General features: G+C 45.5%; 1 protein-coding gene across 1 annotated transcript in view; it reads right to left on the minus strand.

The window, feature by feature from the left end:
• The window catches only part of trpm5 (transient receptor potential cation channel, subfamily M, member 5), a 79228-nt gene that overhangs the window by 41316 nt on the left and 15412 nt on the right, over positions 1-22500 (minus strand). Inside the window, exons 6-11 of the mRNA XM_079497568.1 lie at positions 8591-8768; positions 6464-6528; positions 3547-3732; positions 2812-2911; positions 2001-2119; positions 1076-1450 (exon numbers count right to left, since the gene is read on the minus strand). Of these exons, the coding sequence (XP_079353694.1) occupies positions 1076-1450; positions 2001-2119; positions 2812-2911; positions 3547-3732; positions 6464-6528; positions 8591-8768 (1023 nt within the window). The remainder of the gene's footprint in view (positions 1-1075; positions 1451-2000; positions 2120-2811; positions 2912-3546; positions 3733-6463; positions 6529-8590; positions 8769-22500) is intronic.

Here is a 22500-nt window from a genome sequence, read left to right on the forward strand (position 1 = left end):
CTGTCCCAGATCATGGTAAAGCTTAGCTTGTCCTTGTTGGAAATTAAATTAAATGAAATGAAATCTATATTTACCCAGGGTATCTGGGCTAAGCTCAAGAACTTGTTTCCAGCCAGGCCCTGCTCATAGAACACATTTCATCGTAGTGGTTCAATGCCTTGTTCAAGGGCACTTCAGCGGTGGTAATTTTAACGTGTCGGACGGCTGATTCGAACTAGGAACCTTCCGGTATCAAGACCACGCCGCTATCCGTTCGGCCACCGCTGCCAGGATTTCAGACTTAGTTCAGTGATAAGAGCATCACTAATTATGTGGTTTTAAATCTTCATTATCATGAATTAAACGTCATTAATAAATGATCGGGACAAAAGAAACACAAGAACACTTGGTTACAACCTAACATCATATCACATCAATTATGAATAATGCACAATTATATATCGCATAATAATACATACCGCTGGCGTCTGCCTGCTACATGCATCACGTTCGTTGATATTGGTGAATCTGCCTAAAACTGTGCTACACAGAATAGTCACAGTGGGCTCTGACTGAAATCACACCTTCATGCTAAACACTTTCAACCAATCAGAAGCCACAGACCATCCTGCCTTCTCCTCTGAGAGGCAGTTTGTGGTGCAGTCAGCTTCCTGCCTGCACCGCTGACCTTAGCTGTTAGACTATCACATATTTATTATTTAGGCTTTTTACCAACCCAATATATAATAGGTTATTTAGAACACATTACACAATTGAAAGGAATTAAAGATAGTTACTTCATCCTGCATTGACATGTCCTACCCTAGTGAGTCTCTCCTCTGAGAAGAGTCATAATGGCCTGTCTCACCACAGGAAGAGGTCGTAAAACCCCCGAATCCACCGGTCTGTCTGTAGAATGGAATGTGGGGACCTGAAGCTCTCCCACTTTAGAGAGCTGCATATATCTCCAATCAATCTGACCCAATATATAATTTCTCATTATGAGTACAAATCTCACACACCCATAAATAACAAGACAGTCTTAGTCGACGAAAACAACACTGTCTCACCGTGGGGGTCTTCTGGTAGAACTCACCGTGGGGGTCTTCTGGTAGAAGCCTTTGCAGGAGTCGTGGAGGAAGTCCTTCAGCACCTTGGAGACCTCGTGCAGGGTGAAGCGGGGGGCCTTGCGGTGGTCCGCGTGGGCCCCTTGCTCCTGGTGGTGGTGGAGCAGACGCCCGGGGGGCCCGGGCAGGGAGCGAGCGGTGCCCAGCAGGAGCTGCTTCTCCTGGTCCTTCTTGAGGAGCAGGCTGTGGAGCAGGCTCTTCTCCGACACGGACCAGTAGAGCTCCTGCAGGCGGCCGTAGGTGAGGAACTCGCTGAGGTTCACGCCGTTGTCCACGAACAGACGCACAAAGTCGGGCTTGTCGTTGACCAGAGCGTCCATCATCACCTCCTCCAGGTCACACGCCTGCAGAGAGAGAGAGAGAGAGAGAGAGAGAGAGAGAGAGAGAGAGAGAGAGAGAGAGAGAGAGAGAGCGCACACACACATCTGAACCCATAGAATGCTTTCTTCTCTTGCACACTTGATTTTTGGTTTTATCAGCATTTGTGGCCAAATTTGACTGAGGGACTGCCATTGGATTTTTTGGGAATTTTCGAGAAAACAGGCTTGAAAGGTTCTCTTCTGTGGACTTTAACATTACACCTATAGCTACATGTTTAAGCATTTATTTCATATTGTATATGTCGATTTCAGCTCTGACACTTATTTCAGACATTCTCAGTATGTGAAGAGTCTGCCTGTGCTATTAACTCATTTAGGATAAAACGTTTTTCTCCTCTGGAGGTTGCGCGATGGCAGGCTCTCAATCAAATCTGGTCACATTTATTATCAGGGTTAGATTAATCAATTATCTTGCACACTTTCAAGATCTGCTGGCTATTTCCGTTATTCGTCGCACGATGATCATATTATAGGCTTTACGTTGTTGAATGTGTATCATTAGATATTCTCTCACCCTCCACTCCACATCACCGTTGAAGATGTCACTCTTTGCGATGTCGGCTCTGTTCCACGCCACGGCCAGCTTCAGTTCATCCAGGAAGTCCTGGGCTTCCTGGCTTTGGCTTTTACAGGCTGACACACACACGCACACACGCACGCACGCACGCACGCACGCACGCACGCACGCACGCACGCACACGCACAGAACAACATCCGGAATTTTAATCTCTGAGCTTCTGAAAATGTCACAGCTTCGTCTCTCAACACATAAGTTGGACAGCTACTACAAATTAATGCATAATTTATGCAGCTTGTTGACAAGGACAGGTCTTGTCAACAAGCTACACCGACCATCGTTGTTCCATGGAGTGTAAACTGAGCTATACCGTCGATACATCCATGTTCAAATTATAACCATAATTACATTATTTGTATAGTGCACAAAAATAGCCGATCTACAAGCTATTTACACATCACACATTATACATCAGCTATTTTCAGCAAGTGAAAAAAAAAACAGTCATTACGACGGCATCCAGGCCCACCAAAATACATTTCAGTCGACTAAATCAACTGTAGATCGTCGACTAAAATCTTATAATATTTAGTCGACTAAAACTAGACACTAAAACACTAAAACATTCCAGGTGACTGTATTGCCATGCTTTTTGTTTTTGCTTATTGTAAATCGCTCTGGATTAAGAGCGTCTGCTAAATTGTAAATTGTAAATTGTGACCAAAACTAAATGAAAACTATTCAAGAGACTATATGACTAAAACTAAAATCGAAATGTGCTGCCAAAAACAGCGCTGGCATACTGCACCTTTGACCAGAGCTTTGAGGATGACCGTGTCCAGCTCGGAGCTCTCCTGTTCAGGGTCGTGGACTGTGAGAAGGTGTCCGTTGTCCAAGATCTTCTGGATCTGAAAACGCAGGTTACAAAAAAAACCTATTATATCTCCTGTCGGTGCATGCGGGGGAGGGGGGAGGGGGGGGCTCCACCTCACAGTCCCTGGCAGGTGTGTCTGCACAGTACGATATAACAGCAGTGAATGACAACACACCAGTGTTGTTTTTGGCAGCAAATTTAGATTTTAGTTTTAGTCATCATGGTCTTTTGAATAGTTTTCACTTAGTTTTAGTCACATTTTAGTCACCCGGAATGTATTAGTGTTAGTCTAGTTTTAGTCGACTAAATGTCATAAGATTTTAGTCGACTAAATCTACAGTTGATTTAGTTGACTAAAATGTATTTTGGGGGGCCTTGATGCCGTCGTAATGACTGTCTTTACACTTGCTGAAAATAGCAGATCTACAAGCCCACAACGCGTTGCAGCTGCTATTTTCAGCATGCAACCAAGTGTAAAATGACTTACAGTTAGTTTTCCTCAGTGAAAAAAGGTAGTCGACGAACATTTTTTGTCTTAGTTTCAGTCGACAAAATCAACACTGCAACACACAAATGTGTGTGGCGAGGAAGTAATTGGCAATGACTAAATTAGGGAGAAGGGGGTAAAAAAGTACATATTTATTTTCTCTCTCTCTCTCTCTCTCTCACCAGTTTGACCCAGCTAGTGAGGTCCGCGGTGTGGTGAGCACTGGGGAAGGTCTCCAGCAGCAGCTCCTGAACGCTGTCTGCCTCCCAGCAGCCCTGGTTCATCAGCGTGACCAGGATGTCAGCGATGCCCCCCGACCGGGCCAGGATCAGCCAGGGAGTGGAGTTCACTATGCCCTTATACATCCGCTGAGACACGGGCCACAACATGTTATATACATCCGCTGAGACACGGGACACAACATGTTATATACATCCGCTGAGACACAGGACACAACATGTTATACATGCTCTGAGACACAGGACACAACATGTTATACATCCGCTGAGACACAGGACACAACATGTTATACATCCGCTGAGACACAGGACACAACATGTTATATGTCCTCTGAGACACAGGACACAACATGTTATATACATGCTCTGAGACACAGGACACAACATGTTATATGTCCTCTGAGACACAGGACACAACATGTTATATGTCCTCTGAGACACAGGACACAACATGTTATATGTCCTCTGAGACACAGGACACAACATGTTATACATGCTCTGAGACACAGGACACAACATGTTATACATGCTCTGAGACACAGGACACAACATGTTATACATGCTCTGAGACACAGGACACAACATGTTATACATGCTCTGAGACACGGGACACAACATGTTATACATGCTCTGAGACACGGGACACAACATGTTATACATGCTCTGAGACACAGGACACAACATGTTATATGTCCTCTGAGACACAGGACACAACATGTTATACATGCTCTGAGACACGGGACACAACATGTTATACGTCCTCTGAGACACAGGACACAACATGTTATACGTCCTCTGAGACACAGGACACAACATGTTATATAAATGCTCTGAGACACAGGACACAACATGTTATATGTTCTGAGACACAGGACACAACATGTTATATGTCCTCTGAGACACAGGACACAACATGTTATACGTCCTCTGAGACACAGGACACAACATGTTATATGTCCTCTGAGACACGGGACACAACATGTTATATGTCCTCTGAGACACAGGACACAACATGGTATATGTCCTCTGAGACACAGCACACAACATGTTATATACATGCTCTGAGACACAGGACACAACATGTTATATGTCCTCTGAGACACAGGACACAACATGTTATATGTCCTCTGAGACACAGGACACAACATGTTATATGTTCTGAAACACAGGACACAACATGTTATATGTTCTGAAACACAGGACACAACATGTTATATGTTCTGAGACACAGGACACGACATGTTATACGTCCTCTGAGGAAAGGACACGATTTACGTACCGTATACACAGTGATTTACGTACCGTATACACAGTGATTTACGTACCGTATACACAGTGATTTACGTACCGTATACACAGTGATTTACGTACCGTATACACAGTGATTTACGTACCGTATACTAAGGCTGTCCCCAAACATTCAAGGTTCGAATGTTCGCTCGTTAGGGTTGGCACTCGAATCTTAATTAATGGGCTTGAACCATTCGTTTTTTTTAATTTTTTTATATTATTATTTTTTTTTCCTTTTTTATTAACTCGAAAATATATCTCGGCGAGAATGCGATATGAGCATGTAAAAAAAAGTAAGTTTCTAGTGCATTCCTGTCAGAAGTTATGATATTTTAAAGAAATATCTCCTTGTTCTGCTGTCCCCCAATTTGGTGATTGGCCTGCAGCTGAGGTGATTGACCTTTTTCACCTTGTTCTGTGAGAACAAAAGAGTTCCATTGAATGGAATGTCTGACGTGTCGTGTCTCACACACACACATACACACAATGCGCTTCTGAGTAGCTACCGAGCAAGCTCTCGTTTTAGCTGCCTGCCAGCAAGCTTAACAGAGACATTGGAAAGGATTTTTGGTCTGACAAAAAATATGGACAGTCGTACAGGTACTCACAATTACCATGTTTTGGGGGCTGCTTGAGAAATCATGGCTCATTTTTTATGGAATGATGAGCTCGGAGATCAGCTGTTTTCGCGGAGCACATGTCAGAGCCACTTGACGCTCTCTCTCTGTGTGTGTGTGTGTGTGTGTGCGTGCATGTGTGCAGCATGTGTGTGTGTTGGGAGAGACGAGAGAGATTCATAAAGAGAGGGCGCTGCGCTCTCTTCAGCGCTGCGCTAATCATGTTCAAGTCGGATATATCGTATTGAATTGCAGCCTGGTTAAAAGCACTCGGAGAAATTAATTAATTGGAAACAAATGGTTCGGATGTTCGCTCGAAAATTCCTGCCGAAGTTCGAGTCCTAAAAACAGGGCTTGGGTACAGCCTTACCGTATACACAGTGATTTACGTACCGTATACACAGTGATTTACGTACCGTATACACAGTGATTTACGTACCGTATACACAGTGGTGGAAAGTCAATAAAGACTACATTTACTCAATACTGTACTTTCACTTTAACCCATTTAGACCTGGAACACCTCTCCGTCGTTACACCTTTCTATCCGGGAACCTCTTTTTATAACATTGGCTAGCGAAATTAGCTGTTGCTATCTTTTTTCTTTTACGATTTAGAAGGCGTTTTCTTTTTTTTTCTAAATTTGTATCCCACAATTTTGTACAATCTTCCATTGACAATGAATGGTAGACTGCGTTGTTGCGTCTGCCTGCCCGTGTCAATCTTCCATTGACAATGAATGGTAGACTGCGTCGTTGCGTCCGCCTGCCCGTGTCAACGCAAGATCAGGTCTAAATGGGTCAAAACACTTCTGGGGTAAGTTCAACATTTAACACTACATGTTTAAGTTGCTTCTTTCAATATTTAGATATCTGATATTCATTTGAATTGTTATGTTGCACCTGAAGTGACCCCTATAGGCTGGGTCGTAACAATCATAGAATGGAACCCACCATTAGAATCCTGGGTTCTCCGTGGACCAACAGACACAGAACAGGGATCTCAAAGCTGCCTGTGCCTGCAGAAAACACAGAAGACAGGGATCTCAGACAGGGAACACAGAACAGGGATCTCAAAGCTGCCTGTGCCTGCAGAAAACACAGAAGACAGGGATCTCAGACAGGGAACACAGAACAGGGATCAGACACAAAACAGGGATCAGACACAGAACAGGGATCTCAAAGCTGCCTGTGCCTGCAGAAAACACAGAAGTAGGACTCAAATGCACTGATGGACTACAGTATGTCAGTCACATCACTGTCCTGACAGATACATGGGGAGAGAGATGGGGGGAAGACATGCAGTAAAGGCCATAGGGATCGGGAGTCGAACCCGCGGCACACTGCCAGACTGGATTACCAGCCAAGGTGCCTGGACCACTGAGCCACGGCCCAGGCCATTACAACACTCTTTGAGGGGGCCGGGATTCCAAGGAGTCCCTACAGTAAATGATGGATAGTTAGGAACCAAATGGACCCTTCATTTTGTGGTCTATTTGGTTCCATTGGTACACTGTCAGAGCCAGACTAATATCACACAACACTGTCACGGGATGCGGCAGGCAATTTTCTTTTGCCAACGGCTGATTCGGTCTGGCTTATTAGCCAGGCTAACACTGGCAGAGTTATTAGCCAGGCTAACACTGTCAGAGTTATTAGCCTGGCTAACACTGTCAGAGTTATTAGCCAGGCTAACACTGTCAGAGTTATTAGCCAGGCTAACACTGTCAGAGTTATTAGCCTGGCTAACACTGTCAGAGTTATTAGCCAGGCTAACACTGTCAGAGTTATTAGCCTGGCTAACACTGTCAGAGTTATTAGCCAGGCTAACACTGTCAGAGTTATTAGCCAGGCTAACACTGTCAGAGTTATTAGCCAGGCGAACACTGTCAGAGTTATTAGCCAGGCTAACACTGTCAGAGTTATTAGCCAGGCTAACACTGTCAGAGTTATTAGCCAGGCTAACACTGTCAGAGTTATTAGCCTGGCTAACACTGTCAGAGTTATTAGCCAGGCTAACACTGTCAGAGTTATTAGCCAGGCTAACACTGTCAGAGTTATTAGCCAGGCGAACACTGTCAGAGTTATTAGCCAGGCTAACACTGTCAGAGTTATTAGCCAGGCTAACACTGTCAGAGTTATTAGCCAGGCGAACACTGTCAGAGTTATTAGCCAGGCTAACACTGTCAGAGTTATTAGCCAGGCTAACACTGTCAGAGTTATTAGCCAGGCTAACACTGTCAGAGTTATTAGCCAGGCTAACACTGTCAGAGTTATTAGCCTGGCTAACACTGTCAGAGTTCAATTAAAACCAGAGTACTGGTACCTACAATGTATTGGGGTCCCGAGATAAAAGTTGTATCAAATGTGCGTCCATCTAATGCAGAGGTTCTCAAACGTGAATACTAACCCACCTTATAAAGAATTTAGCAATATTATTAAAATAATTATGTCCTGTTTTAGTTGGTTTTATTGATGCATCCCAGGCTTTTGACCGGGATAATCAACAGAAGCCGTTTTTAAAACGTAGATAAAAGGGGGGTGACTGACATGTAGGTATATGTCAGTCTTTTATGCTTTAATGTAAAGGTTCAATATATATATATGTTTTACATCAACACTAAAGGATGGACCCACTAGATTCTACTACTTTTGATGCGTTTGATTTGTGTGACTTTGCTGTAGTGTGATAAGGAAGGGCATTCATATACGAAAATAAAATAAAAAACGTTTTTAATCCATTCAGGACGGGAACCCCTTTTGGTGTTTTAAGCAGTATGTTATACTTTAGCTATTAAAAAATAGCAGATCTACAAGCTTGTCTGCTATTTTTGAAAAATCGTGAAAATGTGGCGCAAATCTTTGAATATATATTCTTTCCGTTTTTAACTCAAATCTTTGCTTCTGGAGGGGGGGGGGGGGGGGGGTCAGATTTTCAGACTGGGCAGCCAATTACATATATGTTTGGGTGTCCTTGACATGAAAATGTTTGAGAACGACTGACATAGAAACATAGGTTTTTCAGAAAACTGTCAGGATTTAGACGACTTTTATTTAAACATGGCAGAGTTTGTGCCTGACCTCCATATCCTGTGCGCTGCAGGGAGATGTGCTTGAGCAGCTTGACCCTCATCTCGCTGGTGGCTCCGGGCCGGCGAGGGTCCTCCTCCACCAGCACGTGGTGGGAGTGATGGCAGTCCAGGGAGTACGCTGCCCCGTGGGGAAGGTCCACGGTCTCGTACACCACAGGCTCATCCGTCTGTGTGGGGGTGCAATGTGTGAAAGTGCACAGAAAACAGCGTCAATGAACTATCATCGCAGCAGCCATTTTGGAAATAACTCAATTGGGCCCCTTCCCTACTTCCTGTGTTACCGATGATACTAATGAAGGCTCTGTTCAGTGTTGATTTCGTCGACTAAAACTAAGACGAAAAAGTTTGTCGACTACCTTTTCTCACTGACGAAAACTACATGGACAATTTCGTCAACAAATACAAACTAGACTAAAATGTTAGGAAGGGACTATAGTGGACAAGAGATCCAGTATAAGTCATTTTACACTTGGTTGCATTCTGAAAATAGCAGCTCGCGTTGTGAGCTTGTAGGTCGGCTATTTTCAACAAGTGAACAGTCATTATGACGGCATCAAGGCCCGCCAAAATGACTGAAACTAGACTAACACTAAAACATTCCAGGTGACTAAAATGTGACTAAAACTAAATTAAAACTATTCAAGAGACTAATGACTAAACTAAAATAAAAATTTGCTGCCAAAAACATCACTGGCTCTGTTCCATTCTGGTCATAGAGTCACTAAGTCAGGCTCCAGGCATGGGACCAGGGGCCTGCTGCTGCTGCTACAGTGAACTAGAAACACTCTGCTACACCACTGGGTATATATTATCATTAAAGTGTCCTTGAGTGGGTTCCAAATGGCCGCGTACTGGTGTGTAACTCTGAGAGGGTACAAATGGAACCAAATGGACCAAACGTGTACACTCTCTCTCTCAGAGTTATGGATGGAGGTCCTTGAAATTAAAGAAGTTTGAGATCCACTGTACAGCTAGTATAGTATATTAATGTGAGGTGGTAACATGTTCCAAAATGATATTGATCGATACATAACTGTTTGTTTAAGGAGGTTCGTTTTTGGAGCAGGGAGTGTTAAATGAATTGCCAGCCTCGGTCATTTAACACTCCCTGCTCCAAAAACGAACCTCCTTAAACAAACAGTTATGTATCGATCAATATAATTTTGGAACATGTTACCACCTCACATTAATATATCACAAAGTCAATTATCTTTCAAATATGCTTTAAAGGAACACTTGTTACAGCTGACCACATGACCTTAATGTTATTCTTATTATGTTGCATTTAATTTTATAGAATAAATTGTAATTATGTATTTTCATGTATTTAATCTTGTTGAATGTATTTGTAATTATGTATTCATGTACTTTTTGTATGTACAGGAAGATTAGCTGTCGCCCCGGCGTCAGCTAATGGGGATCCATTCAATAAACAATAAACAACACTGGAACAGAGCCTTAATTAGTATCAGATATAACATCTGTGAAGGAAGTATGGAAGGGCCCCGCGAAGCAATGTTTATTAAATCAGGTTAGGAAGCATTAAGACCGTACGGTGGACTCCATGTTGCTCCCTGGAAGGAAAGAAACATATGCGTAATTGAGACCAGGAAGTTGTATGTATGAACAAATCATGGCGTGCGCACGAAGATCCGGCTTGTACATATCATTGCATTTTACCTTTTATATCAAAGTTTTAAAGTGGATAATAAGCCCGAAAAATTGTGTGTGTTGTCATGATTTGTCACAACTCGAGTTGGCTTTGTACAAGGCTTAAAATGTCTTTAAATACATACTTTTTTAAATATCCATGAGGAAAATGAACGGGGAATCATTTCCTGGGCCCTGGTAGGGGGCGGGACTACGACGCTCTATAATACCACCCTGTCATTGGGTAGGGGGCAGGACTACGACGCTCTATAATACCACCCTGTCATTGGGTAGGGGGCAGGACTACGACGCTCTATAATACCACCCTGTCATTGGGTAGGGGGCAGGACTGTGACGCTCTATAATACCACCCTGTCATTGGGTAGGGGGCAGGACTGTGACGCTCTATAATACCACCCTGTCATTGGGTAGGGGGCAGGACTGTGACGCTCTATAATGCCACCCTGTCATTGGGTAGGGGGCAGGACTACGACGCTCTATAATACCACCCTGTCATTGGGTAGGGGGCAGGACTGTGACGCTCTATAATGCCACCCTGTCATTGGGTAGGGGGCAGGACTGTGACGCTCTATAATACCACCCTGTCATTGGGTAGGGGGCAGGACTGTGACGCTCTATAATGCCACCCTGTCATTGGGTAGGGGGCAGGACTGTGACGCTCTATAATACCACCCTGTCATTGGGTAGGGGGCAGGACTGTGACGCTCTATAATGCCACCCTGTCATTGGGTAGGGGGCAGGACTGTGACGCTCTATAATACCACCCTGTCATTGGGTAGGGGGCGGGACTGCGACGCTCTATAATACCACCCTGTCATTGGGTAGGGGGCAGGACTGCGACGCTCTATAATACCACCCTGTCATTGGGTAGGGGGCAGGACTGCGAAGCTCTATAATACCACCCTGTCATTGGGTAGGGGGCAGGACTGCGACGCTCTATAATACCACCCTGTCATTGGGTAGGGGGCAGGACTGCGAAGCTCTATAATACCACCCTGTCATTGGGTAGGGGGCAGGACTGTGACGCTCTATAATGACACCCTGTCATTGCAAACCATAACCGCGAGAACACAAGAGTCACCCTTGCGTGACTCGCCGCGTGTATTCAACTTTCATACTTTTACTCAAGTAAATGTTGCATACAGGCCAGACAGTATTTTTACATTGTGGTATTGATAGTTGTGTAGTACTTTGTCCGCCACTGCTAGACCCTTGCTGAGAACCTGCAGCTAGGGAGGGAAGTGCGGGGTGGAGTGGGAGGTCGATCAGCGTTACACTAGTGACTACACAAATGGTGTTCTGGAAGACAGCTATAATCGACTACACACTCCATACTGCACTTCCTTGGGTGAAGGAATACACCCACCAGTTACTGTGTAGTCAATCGGATCAAAAGTTAGCAGAGTCACATAAGGACACAAAGTACAAATGCACGCACAGTCTCACAAATGCACGCAGGCACACATTCAATTCCAGGAATCTCAGTATGTATCTAATACATATACAGAGATTCCTGGGATTTAAAGATAAGAGATCAATGATATGCTCAAGGACAGGAGACATTTCTTATCTATTATGTCCAAAGCTGTTCAATGATCAAATCTAAGTGATTTTCGTGATTTTTGAGGGGGGCTGGGGCATGCAGGCAAGTGGCTAAGTAAATATGTAAATATGTATGATTCAAGTACACAGTGTTTCCTTACTTTAGATTAACTTTGTTTTCAAATATGCTTTGTATGGACCCCGTTAATGTTATCCAGAAATATTTTTAAAAAGATGCATCATTATCAATCCTCATTATCCTAATATACCGGTACACCGTCCTTGGCCGTGATCAGGTTGTATCTGTGGTCGATCAATCATGTTAGTATATCCACCTTGGCAGTGAGCAGGGTGTCTCTATGTTAGTATATCCACCTTGGCAGTGAGCAGGGTGTCTCTATGTTAGTATATACAACACCTTGGCAGAGAGCAGGGTGTCTCTATGTTAGTATATACACCTTGGCAGTGAGCAGGGTGTCTCTATGTTAGTATATCCACCTTGGCAGTGAGCAGGGTGTCTCTATGTTAGTATATACAACACCTTGGCAGAGAGCAGGGTGTCTCTATGTTAGTATATCCACCTTGGGAGAGAGCAGGGTGTCTCTATGTTAGTATATACAACACCTTGGCAGAGAGCAGGGTGTCTCTATGTTAGTATATCCACCCTGGCAGTGAGCAGGGTGTCTCTATGTTAGTATATACAACACCTTGGCAGAGAGCAGGGTGTCTCTATGTTAGTATATCCACCTTGGCAGAGAGCAGGGTGTCTCTATGTTAGTATATCCACCTTGGCAGTGAGCAGGGTGTCTCTATGTTAGTATATCCACCTTGGCAGAGAGCAGGGTGTCTCTATGTTAGTATATCCACCTTGGCAGTGAGCAGGGTGTCTCTATGTTAGTATATACACCTTGGCAGTGAGCAGGGTGTCTCTATGTTAGTATATCCACCTTGGCAGTGAGCAGGGTGTCTCTATGTTAGTATATACAACACCTTGGCAGAGAGCAGGGTGTCTCTATGTTAGTATATCCACCCTGGCAGTGAGCAGGGTGTCTCTATGTTAGTATATCCACCTTGGCAGTGAGCAGGGTGTCTCTATGTTAGTATATACAACACCTTGGCAGAGAGCAGGGTGTCTCTATGTTAGTATATACAACACCTTGGCAGAGAGCAGGGTGTCTCTATGTTAGTATATCCACCCTGGCAGTGAGCAGGGTGTCTCTATGTTAGTATATCCACCTTGGCAGTGAGCAGGGTGTCTCTATGTTAGTATATCCACCTTGGCAGTGAGCAGGGTGTCTCTATGTTAGTATATACAACACCTTGGCAGAGAGCAGGGTGTCTCTATGTTAGTATATCCACCCTGGCAGTGAGCAGGGTGTCTCTATGTTAGTATATCCACCTTGGCAGTGAGCAGGGTGTCTCTATGTTAGTATATCCACCTTGGCAGTGAGCAGGGTGTCTCTATGTTAGTATATCCACCTTGGCAGTGAGCAGGGTGTCTCTATGTTAGTATATCCACCTTGGCAGAGAGCAGGGTGTCTCTATGTTAGTATATCCACCTTGGCAGTGAGCAGGGTGTCTCTATGTTAGTATATACACCTTGGCAGTGAGCAGGGTGTCTCTATGTTAGTATATACACCTTGGCAGAGAGCAGGGTGTCTCTATGTTAGTATATTCACCTTGGCAGAGAGCAGGGTGTCTCTATGTTAGTATATTCACCTTGGCAGAGAGCAGGGTGTCTCTATGTTAGTATATCCACCCTGGCAGTGAGCAGGGTGTCTCTGTGTTAGTATATCCACCTTGGCAGAGAGCAGGGTGTCTCTATGTTAGTATATTCACCTTGGCAGAGAGCAGGGTGTCTCTATGTTAGTATATCCACCTTGGCAGTGAGCAGGGTGTCTCTATGTTAGTATATCCACCTTGGCAGTGAGCAGGGTGTCTCTATGTTAGTATATCCACCTTGGCAGTGAGCAGGGTGTCTCTATGTTAGTATATACACCTTGGCAGTGAGCAGGGTGTCTCTATGTTAGTATATCCACCTTGGCAGAGAGCAGGGTGTCTCTATGTTAGTATATCCACCTTGGCAGAGAGCAGGGTGTCTCTATGTTAGTATATCCACCTTGGCAGAGAGCAGGGTGTCTCTATGTTAGTATATCCACCTTGGCAGTGAGCAGGGTGTCTCTATGTTAGTATATCCACCTTGGCAGAGAGCAGGGTGTCTCTATGTTAGTATATCCACCTTGGCAGAGAGCAGGGTGTCTCTATGTTAGTATATCCACCTTGGGAGAGAGCAGGGTGTCTCTATGTTAGTATATCCACCCTGGCAGTGAGCAGGGTGTCTCTATGTTAGTATATCCACCTTGGCAGTGAGCAGGGTGTCTCTATGTTAGTATATCCACCTTGGCAGTGAGCAGGGTGTCTCTATGTTAGTATATCCACCTTGGCAGAGAGCAGGGTGTCTCTATGTTAGTATATCCACCTTGGCAGAGAGCAGGGTGTCTCTATGTTAGTATATCCACCTTGGCAGAGAGCAGGGTGTCTCTATGTTAGTATATCCACCTTGGCAGAGAGCAGGGTGTCTCTATGTTAGTATATCCACCTTGGCAGAGAGCAGGGTGTCTCTATGTTAGTATATCCACCTTGGCAGAGAGCAGGGTGTCTCTATGTTAGTATATCCACCTTGGCAGAGAGCAGGGTGTCTCTATGTTAGTATATCCACCTTGGCAGTGAGCAGGGTGTCTCTATGTTAGTATACACCCTGGCATTGAGCAGGGTGTCTCTATGTTAGTATATCCACCTTGGCAGAGAGCAGGGTGTCTCTGTGTTAGTATACACCCTGGCATTGAGCAGGGTGTCTCTATGTTAGTATACACCCTGGCATTGAGCAGGGTGTCTCTATGTTAGTATATACAACACCTTGGCAGAGAGCAGGGTGTCTCTATGTTAGTATATCCACCTTGGCAGAGAGCAGGGTGTCTCTATGTTAGTATATCCACCTTGGCAGTGAGCAGGGTGTCTCTATGTTAGTATATACACCTTGGCAGTGAGCAGGGTGTCTCTATGTTAGTATATCCACCTTGGCAGTGAGCAGGGTGTCTCTATGTTAGTATATCCACCTTGGCAGTGAGCAGGGTGTCTCTATGTTAGTATATCCACCTTGGCAGTGAGCAGGGTGTCTCTATGTTAGTATATCCACCTTGGCAGTGAGCAGGGTGTCTCTATGTTAGTATATCCACCTTGGCAGAGAGCAGGGTGTCTCTATGTTAGTATATACACCTTGGCAGTGAGCAGGGTGTCTCTATGTTAGTATATCCACCTTGGCAGAGAGCAGGGTGTCTCTATGTTAGTATATCCACCTTGGGAGAGAGCAGGGTGTCTCTATGTTAGTATATCCACCTTGGCAGAGAGCAGGTTGTCTCTATGTTAGTATATCCACCTTGGCAGAGAGCAGGGTGTCTCTATGTTAGTATATCCACCTTGGCAGAGAGCAGGTTGTCTCTATGTTAGTATATCCACCCTGGCAGTGAGCAGGGTGTCTCTATGTTAGTATATCCACCTTGGCAGTGAGCAGGGTGTCTCTATGTTAGTATATCCACCTTGGCAGTGAGCAGGGTGTCTCTATGTTAGTATATCCACCTTGGCAGAGAGCAGGGTGTCTCTATGTTAGTATATCCACCTTGGCAGAGAGCAGGGTGTCTCTATGTTAGTATATCCACCTTGGCAGAGAGCAGGGTGTCTCTATGTTAGTATATCCACCTTGGCAGAGAGCAGGTTGTCTCTATGTTAGTATATCCACCTTGGCAGTGAGCAGGGTGTCTCTATGTTAGTATATCCACCTTGGCAGAGAGCAGGGTGTCTCTATGTTAGTATATCCACCTTGGCAGAGAGCAGGGTGTCTCTATGTTAGTATATCCACCTTGGCAGTGAGCAGGGTGTCTCTATGTTAGTATATCCACCTTGGCAGAGAGCAGGGTGTCTCTATGTTAGTATATCCACCTTGGCAGAGAACAGGGTGTCTCTATGTTAGTATATCCACCTTGGCAGAGAGCAGGGTGTCTCTATGTTAGTATATCCACCTTGGCAGTGAGCAGGGTGTCTCTATGTTAGTATATCCACCTTGGCAGAGAGCAGGGTGTCTCTATGTTAGTATATCCACCTTGGCAGTGAGCAGGGTGTCTCTATGTTAGTATATCCACCCTGGCAGTGAGCAGGGTGTCTCTGTGTTAGTATATCCACCTTGGCAGAGAGCAGGGTGTCTCTATGTTAGTATATCCACCTTGGCAGAGAGCAGGGTGTCTCTATGTTAGTATATCCACCCTGGCAGTGAGCAGGGTGTCTCTATGTTAGTATATCCACCTTGGCAGAGAGCAGGGTGTCTCTATGTTAGTATATCCACCCTGGCAGTGAGCAGGGTGTCTCTATGTTAGTATATCCACCCTGGCAGTGAGCAGGGTGTCTCTATGTTAGTATATCCACCTTGGGAGAGAGCAGGGTGTCTCTATGTTAGTATATACACCTTGGGAGAGAGCAGGGTGTCTCTATGTTAGTATATCCACCTTGGCAGAGAGCAGGGTGTCTCTATGTTAGTATATCCACCTTGGGAGAGAGCAGGGTGTCTCTATGTTAGTATATCCACCTTGGGAGAGAGCAGGGTGTCTCTATGTTAGTATATACACCTTGGGAGAGAGCAGGGTGTCTCTATGTTAGTATATCCACCTTGGCAGAGAGCAGGGTGTCTCTATGTTAGTATATCCACCTTGGGAGAGAGCAGGGTGTCTCTATGTTAGTATATCCACCTTGGGAGAGAGCAGGGTGTCTCTATGTTAGTATATCCACCTTGGGAGAGAGCAGGGTGTCTCTATGTTAGTATATCCACCTTGGCAGAGAGCAGGGTGTCTCTATGTTAGTATATCCACCTTGGCAGTGAGCAGGGTGTCTCTATGTTAGTATATCCACCTTGGCAGTGAGCAGGGTGTCTCTATGTTAGTATATCCACCTTGGCAGTGAGCAGGGTGTCTCTATGTTAGTATATCCACCTTGGCAGAGAGCAGGGTGTCTCTATGTTAGTATATCCACCTTGGGAGAGAGCAGGGTGTCTCTATGTTAGTATATCCACCTTGGCAGTGAGCAGGGTGTCTCTATGTTAGTATATCCACCTTGGCAGTGAGCAGGGTGTCTCTATGTAAGTATATACAACACCTTGGCAGTGAGCAGGGTGTCTCTATGTTAGTATATCCACCTTGGCAGTGAGCAGGTTGTCTCTATGTTAGTATATACACCTTGGCAGAGAGCAGGTTGTCTCTATGTTAGTATATCCACCTTGGCAGTGAGCAGGGTGTCTCTATGTTAGTATATCCACCTTGGCAGTGAGCAGGGTGTCTCTATGTTAGTATATCCACCTTGGCAGTGAGCAGGGTGTCTCTATGTTAGTATATCCACCCTGGCAGTGAGCAGGGTGTCTCTATGTTAGTATATCCACCTTGGCAGTGAGCAGGGTGTCTCTATGTTAGTATATCCACCCTGGCAGTGAGCAGGGTGTCTCTGTGTTAGTATATCCACCTTGGCAGAGAGCAGGGTGTCTCTATGTTAGTATATCCACCTTGGCAGAGAGCAGGGTGTCTCTATGTTAGTATATCCACCTTGGCAGAGAGCAGGGTGTCTCTATGTTAGTATATCCACCTTGGCAGAGAGCAGGGTGTCTCTATGTTAGTATATCCACCCTGGCAGTGAGCAGGGTGTCTCTATGTTAGTATATCCACCTTGGCAGAGAGCAGGGTGTCTCTATGTTAGTATATCCACCCTGGCAGTGAGCAGGGTGTCTCTATGTTAGTATATCCACCTTGGCAGTGAGCAGGGTGTCTCTATGTTAGTATATTCACCTTGGCAGAGAGCAGGGTGTCTCTATGTTAGTATATCCACCCTGGCAGTGAGCAGGGTGTCTCTGTGTTAGTATATCCACCTTGGCAGAGAGCAGGGTGTCTCTATGTTAGTATATCCACCTTGGCAGAGAGCAGGGTGTCTCTATGTTAGTATATCCACCTTGGCAGTGAGCAGGGTGTCTCTATGTTAGTATATCCACCTTGGCAGAGAGCAGGGTGTCTCTATGTTAGTATATACAACACCTTGGCAGAGAGCAGGGTGTCTCTATGTTAGTATATCCACCTTGGCAGTGAGCAGGGTGTCTCTATGTTAGTATATCCACCTTGGCAGTGAGCAGGGTGTCTCTATGTTAGTATATCCACCTTGGCAGAGAGCAGGGTGTCTCTATGTTAGTATATCCACCTTGGCAGTGAGCAGGGTGTCTCTATGTTAGTATATCCACCTTGGCAGTGAGCAGGGTGTCTCTATGTTAGTATATCCACCTTGGCAGAGAGCAGGGTGTCTCTATGTTAGTATATCCACCTTGGCAGTGAGCAGGGTGTCTCTATGTTAGTATATCCACCTTGGCAGTGAGCAGGGTGTCTCTATGTTAGTATATCCACCCTGGCAGTGAGCAGGGTGTCTCTATGTTAGTATATCCACCCTGGCAGTGAGCAGGGTGTCTCTATGTTAGTATATCCACCCTGGCAGTGAGCAGGGTGTCTCTATGTTAGTATATCCACCTTGGCAGTGAGCAGGGTGTCTCTATGTTAGTATATCCACCTTGGCAGTGAGCAGGGTGTCTCTATGTTAGTATATCCACCTTGGCAGAGAGCAGGGTGTCTCTATGTTAGTATATCCACCTTGGCAGAGAGCAGGGTGTCTCTATGTTAGTATATCCACCTTGGCAGAGAGCAGGGTGTCTCTATGTTAGTATATCCACCCTGGCAGTGAGCAGGGTGTCTCTATGTTAGTATATCCACCTTGGCAGAGAGCAGGGTGTCTCTATGTTAGTTTCTAAAACGGGTAGTCCCAATACTTGATTCTGATTGGCTGGTTACCGTCACGTGACCGGTGTAAATTTCACCGATAACCCACACCTTCAATCACTTTATATCATTCCCACCTGATTCCTCATCTCTGTAGCTGTACTGGGGAAGGGGAGCGCTTGATTACCTTACAAACCCATGCCGTGCGGGCGTCTAACCACCGCCCGGCTCATATGACTGTGAATGTGTGGCTCCAGGCGGCCCCGTAAAGACATCAAGCGCTATTCTCCCGTCACATAGCCTCCTTGCCGAGCAAAACAAGGAAGTGGTGTGGCTCGCTCTGGTGGCGCAAAGTGTAGCTACTTTTGTGAATTTAATAGTTGTATTAGGTTAATATTGCTATATGTTTGTAACCGTTTTAGAAAAGCAATAAGCCACTCGACGCCCCAGCTTACCGGGTATTTTACAATGGCTGGGGGGTAGAAGACCCTCCGCTCCGCGTCGGGTCTGCCTACGCCCCCAGCCATTGTAAAATACCCGGTAACCTGAGACCTCTCGTGGCTTATTGCTTAAATATACACCCTGGCAGTGAGCAGGGTGTCTCTATGTTAGTATATCCACCTTGGCAGTGAGCAGGGTGTCTCTATGTTAGTATATCCACCTTGGCAGTGAGCAGGGTGTCTCTATGTTAGTATATCCACCTTGGCAGTGAGCAGGGTGTCTCTATGTTAGTATATCCACCCTGGCAGTGAGCAGGGTGTCTCTATGTTAGTATATCCACCTTGGCAGTGAGCAGGGTGTCTCTATGTTAGTATATCCACCTTGGCAGTGAGCAGGGTGTCTCTATGTTAGTATATCCACCTTGGCAGTGAGCAGGGTGTCTCTATGTTAGTATATCCACCTTGGCAGAGAGCAGGGTGTCTCTATGTTAGTATATACAACACCTTGGCAGAGAGCAGGGTGTCTCTATGTTAGTATATACAACACCTTGGCAGAGAGCAGGGTGTCTCTATGTTAGTATATACAACACCTTGGCAGAGAGCAGGGTGTCTCTATGTTAGTATATACAACACCTTGGCAGAGAGCAGGTTGTCTCTATGTTAGTATATACAACACCTTGGCAGAGAGCAGGGTGTCTCTATGTTAGTATATCCACCTTGGCAGTGAGCAGGGTGTCTCTATGTTAGTATATCCACCTTGGCAGTGAGCAGGGTGTCTCTATGTTAGTATATACACCTTGGCAGAGAGCAGGGTGTCTCTATGTTAGTATATACAACACCTTGGCAGAGAGCAGGGTGTCTCTATGTTAGTATATACAACACCTTGGCAGAGAGCAGGGTGTCTCTATGTTAGTATATCCACCTTGGCAGAGAGCAGGGTGTCTCTATGTTAGTATATCCACCTTGGCAGAGAGCAGGGTGTCTCTATGTTAGTATATCCACCTTGGCAGTGAGCAGGGTGTCTCTATGTTAGTATATCCACCTTGGCAGTGAGCAGGGTGTCTCTATGTTAGTATATCCACCTTGGCAGTGAGCAGGGTGTCTCTATGTTAGTATATCCACCTTGGCAGAGAGCAGGGTGTCTCTATGTTAGTATATCCACCTTGGCAGAGAGCAGGGTGTCTCTATGTTAGTATATACACCTTGGCAGAGAGCAGGGTGTCTCTATGTTAGTATATACACCTTGGCAGAGAGCAGGGTGTCTCTATGTTAGTATATACACCTTGGCAGAGAGCAGGGTGTCTCTATGTTAGTATATACACCTTGGCAGAGAGCAGGGTGTCTCTATGTTAGTATATACACCTTGGCAGTGAGCAGGGTGTCTCTATGTTAGTATATCCACCTTGGCAGAGAGCAGGGTGTCTCTATGTTAGTATATACACCTTGGCAGTGAGCAGGGTGTCTCTATGTTAGTATCCACCTTGGCAGTGAGCAGGGTGTCTCTATGTTAGTATATACACCTTGGCAGAGAGCAGGGTGTCTCTATGTTAGTATATCCACCTTGGCAGTGAGCAGGGTGTCTCTATGTTAGTATATCCACCTTGGCAGTGAGCAGGGTGTCTCTATGTTAGTATATACAACACCTTGGCAGAGAGCAGGGTGTCTCTATGTTAGTATATACAACACCTTGGCAGAGAGCAGGGTGTCTCTATGTTAGTATATACACCTTGGCAGAGAGCAGGGTGTCTCTATGTTAGTATATCCACCTTGGCAGTGAGCAGGGTGTCTCTATATTAGTATATACACCTTGGCAGTGAGCAGGGTGTCTCTATGTTAGTATATACAACACCTTGGCAGTGAGCAGGGTGTCTCTATATTAGTATATACACCTTGGCAGTGAGCAGGGTGTCTCTATATTAGTATATACACCTTGGCAGTGAGCAGGGTGTCTCTATGTTAGTATATACACCTTGGCAGAGAGCAGGGTGTCTCTATGTTAGTATATACAACACCCTGGCAGAGAGCAGGGTGTCTCTATGTTAGTATATACACCTTGGCAGTGAGCAGGGTGTCTCTATATTAGTATATACACCTTGGCAGTGAGCAGGGTGTCTCTATATTAGTATATACACCTTGGCAGTGAGCAGGGTGTCTCTATGTTAGTATATACACCTTGGCAGAGAGCAGGGTGTCTCTATGTTAGTATATCCACCTTGGCAGTGAGCAGGGTGTCTCTATGTTAGTATATCCACCTTGGCAGTGAGCAGGGTGTCTCTATGTTAGTATATCCACCCTGGCAGTGAGCAGGGTGTCTCTATGTTAGTATATCCACCTTGGCAGTGAGCAGGGTGTCTCTATGTTAGTATATCCACCTTGGCAGTGAGCAGGGTGTCTCTATGTTAGTATATCCACCTTGGCAGAGAGCAGGGTGTCTCTATGTTAGTATATCCACCTTGGCAGAGAGCAGGGTGTCTCTATGTTAGTATATCCACCTTGGCAGTGAGCAGGGTGTCTCTATGTTAGTATATCCACCCTGGCAGTGAGCAGGGTGTCTCTATGTTAGTATATCCACCTTGGCAGTGAGCAGGGTGTCTCTATGTTAGTATATCCACCTTGGCAGTGAGCAGGGTGTCTCTATGTTAGTATATCCACCTTGGCAGAGAGCAGGGTGTCTCTATGTTAGTATATCCACCTTGGCAGAGAGCAGGGTGTCTCTATGTTAGTATATCCACCTTGGCAGTGAGCAGGGTGTCTCTATGTTAGTATATCCACCTTGGCAGAGAGCAGGGTGTCTCTATGTTAGTATATCCACCTTGGCAGTGAGCAGGGTGTCTCTATGTTAGTATATCCACCTTGGCAGAGAGCAGGGTGTCTCTATGTTAGTATATACAACACCTTGGCAGTGAGCAGGGTGTCTCTATGTTAGTATATCCACCTTGGCAGTGAGCAGGGTGTCTCTATGTTAGTATATCCACCTTGGCAGAGAGCAGGGTGTCTCTATGTTAGTATATCCACCTTGGCAGTGAGCAGGGTGTCTCTATGTTAGTATATCCACCTTGGCAGAGAGCAGGGTGTCTCTATGTTAGTATATCCACCCTGGCAGTGAGCAGGGTGTCTCTATGTTAGTATATCCACCTTGGCAGAGAGCAGGGTGTCTCTATGTTAGTTTCTAAAACGGGTAGTCCCAATACTTGATTCTGATTGGCTGGTTACCGTCACGTGACCGGTGTAAATTTCACCGATAACCCACACCTTCAATCACTTTATATCATTCCCACCTGATTCCTCATCTCTGTAGCTGTACTGGGGAAGGGGAGCGCTTGATTACCTTACAAACCCATGCCGTGCGGGCGTCTAACCACCGCCCGGCTCATATGACTGTGAATGTGTGGCTCCAG

Source organism: Electrona antarctica (genome assembly GCF_951216825.1).
Source record: "Electrona antarctica genome assembly, chromosome: 3".
In the NCBI taxonomy this organism is placed as follows: Eukaryota; Metazoa; Chordata; class Actinopteri; order Myctophiformes; family Myctophidae; genus Electrona; species Electrona antarctica.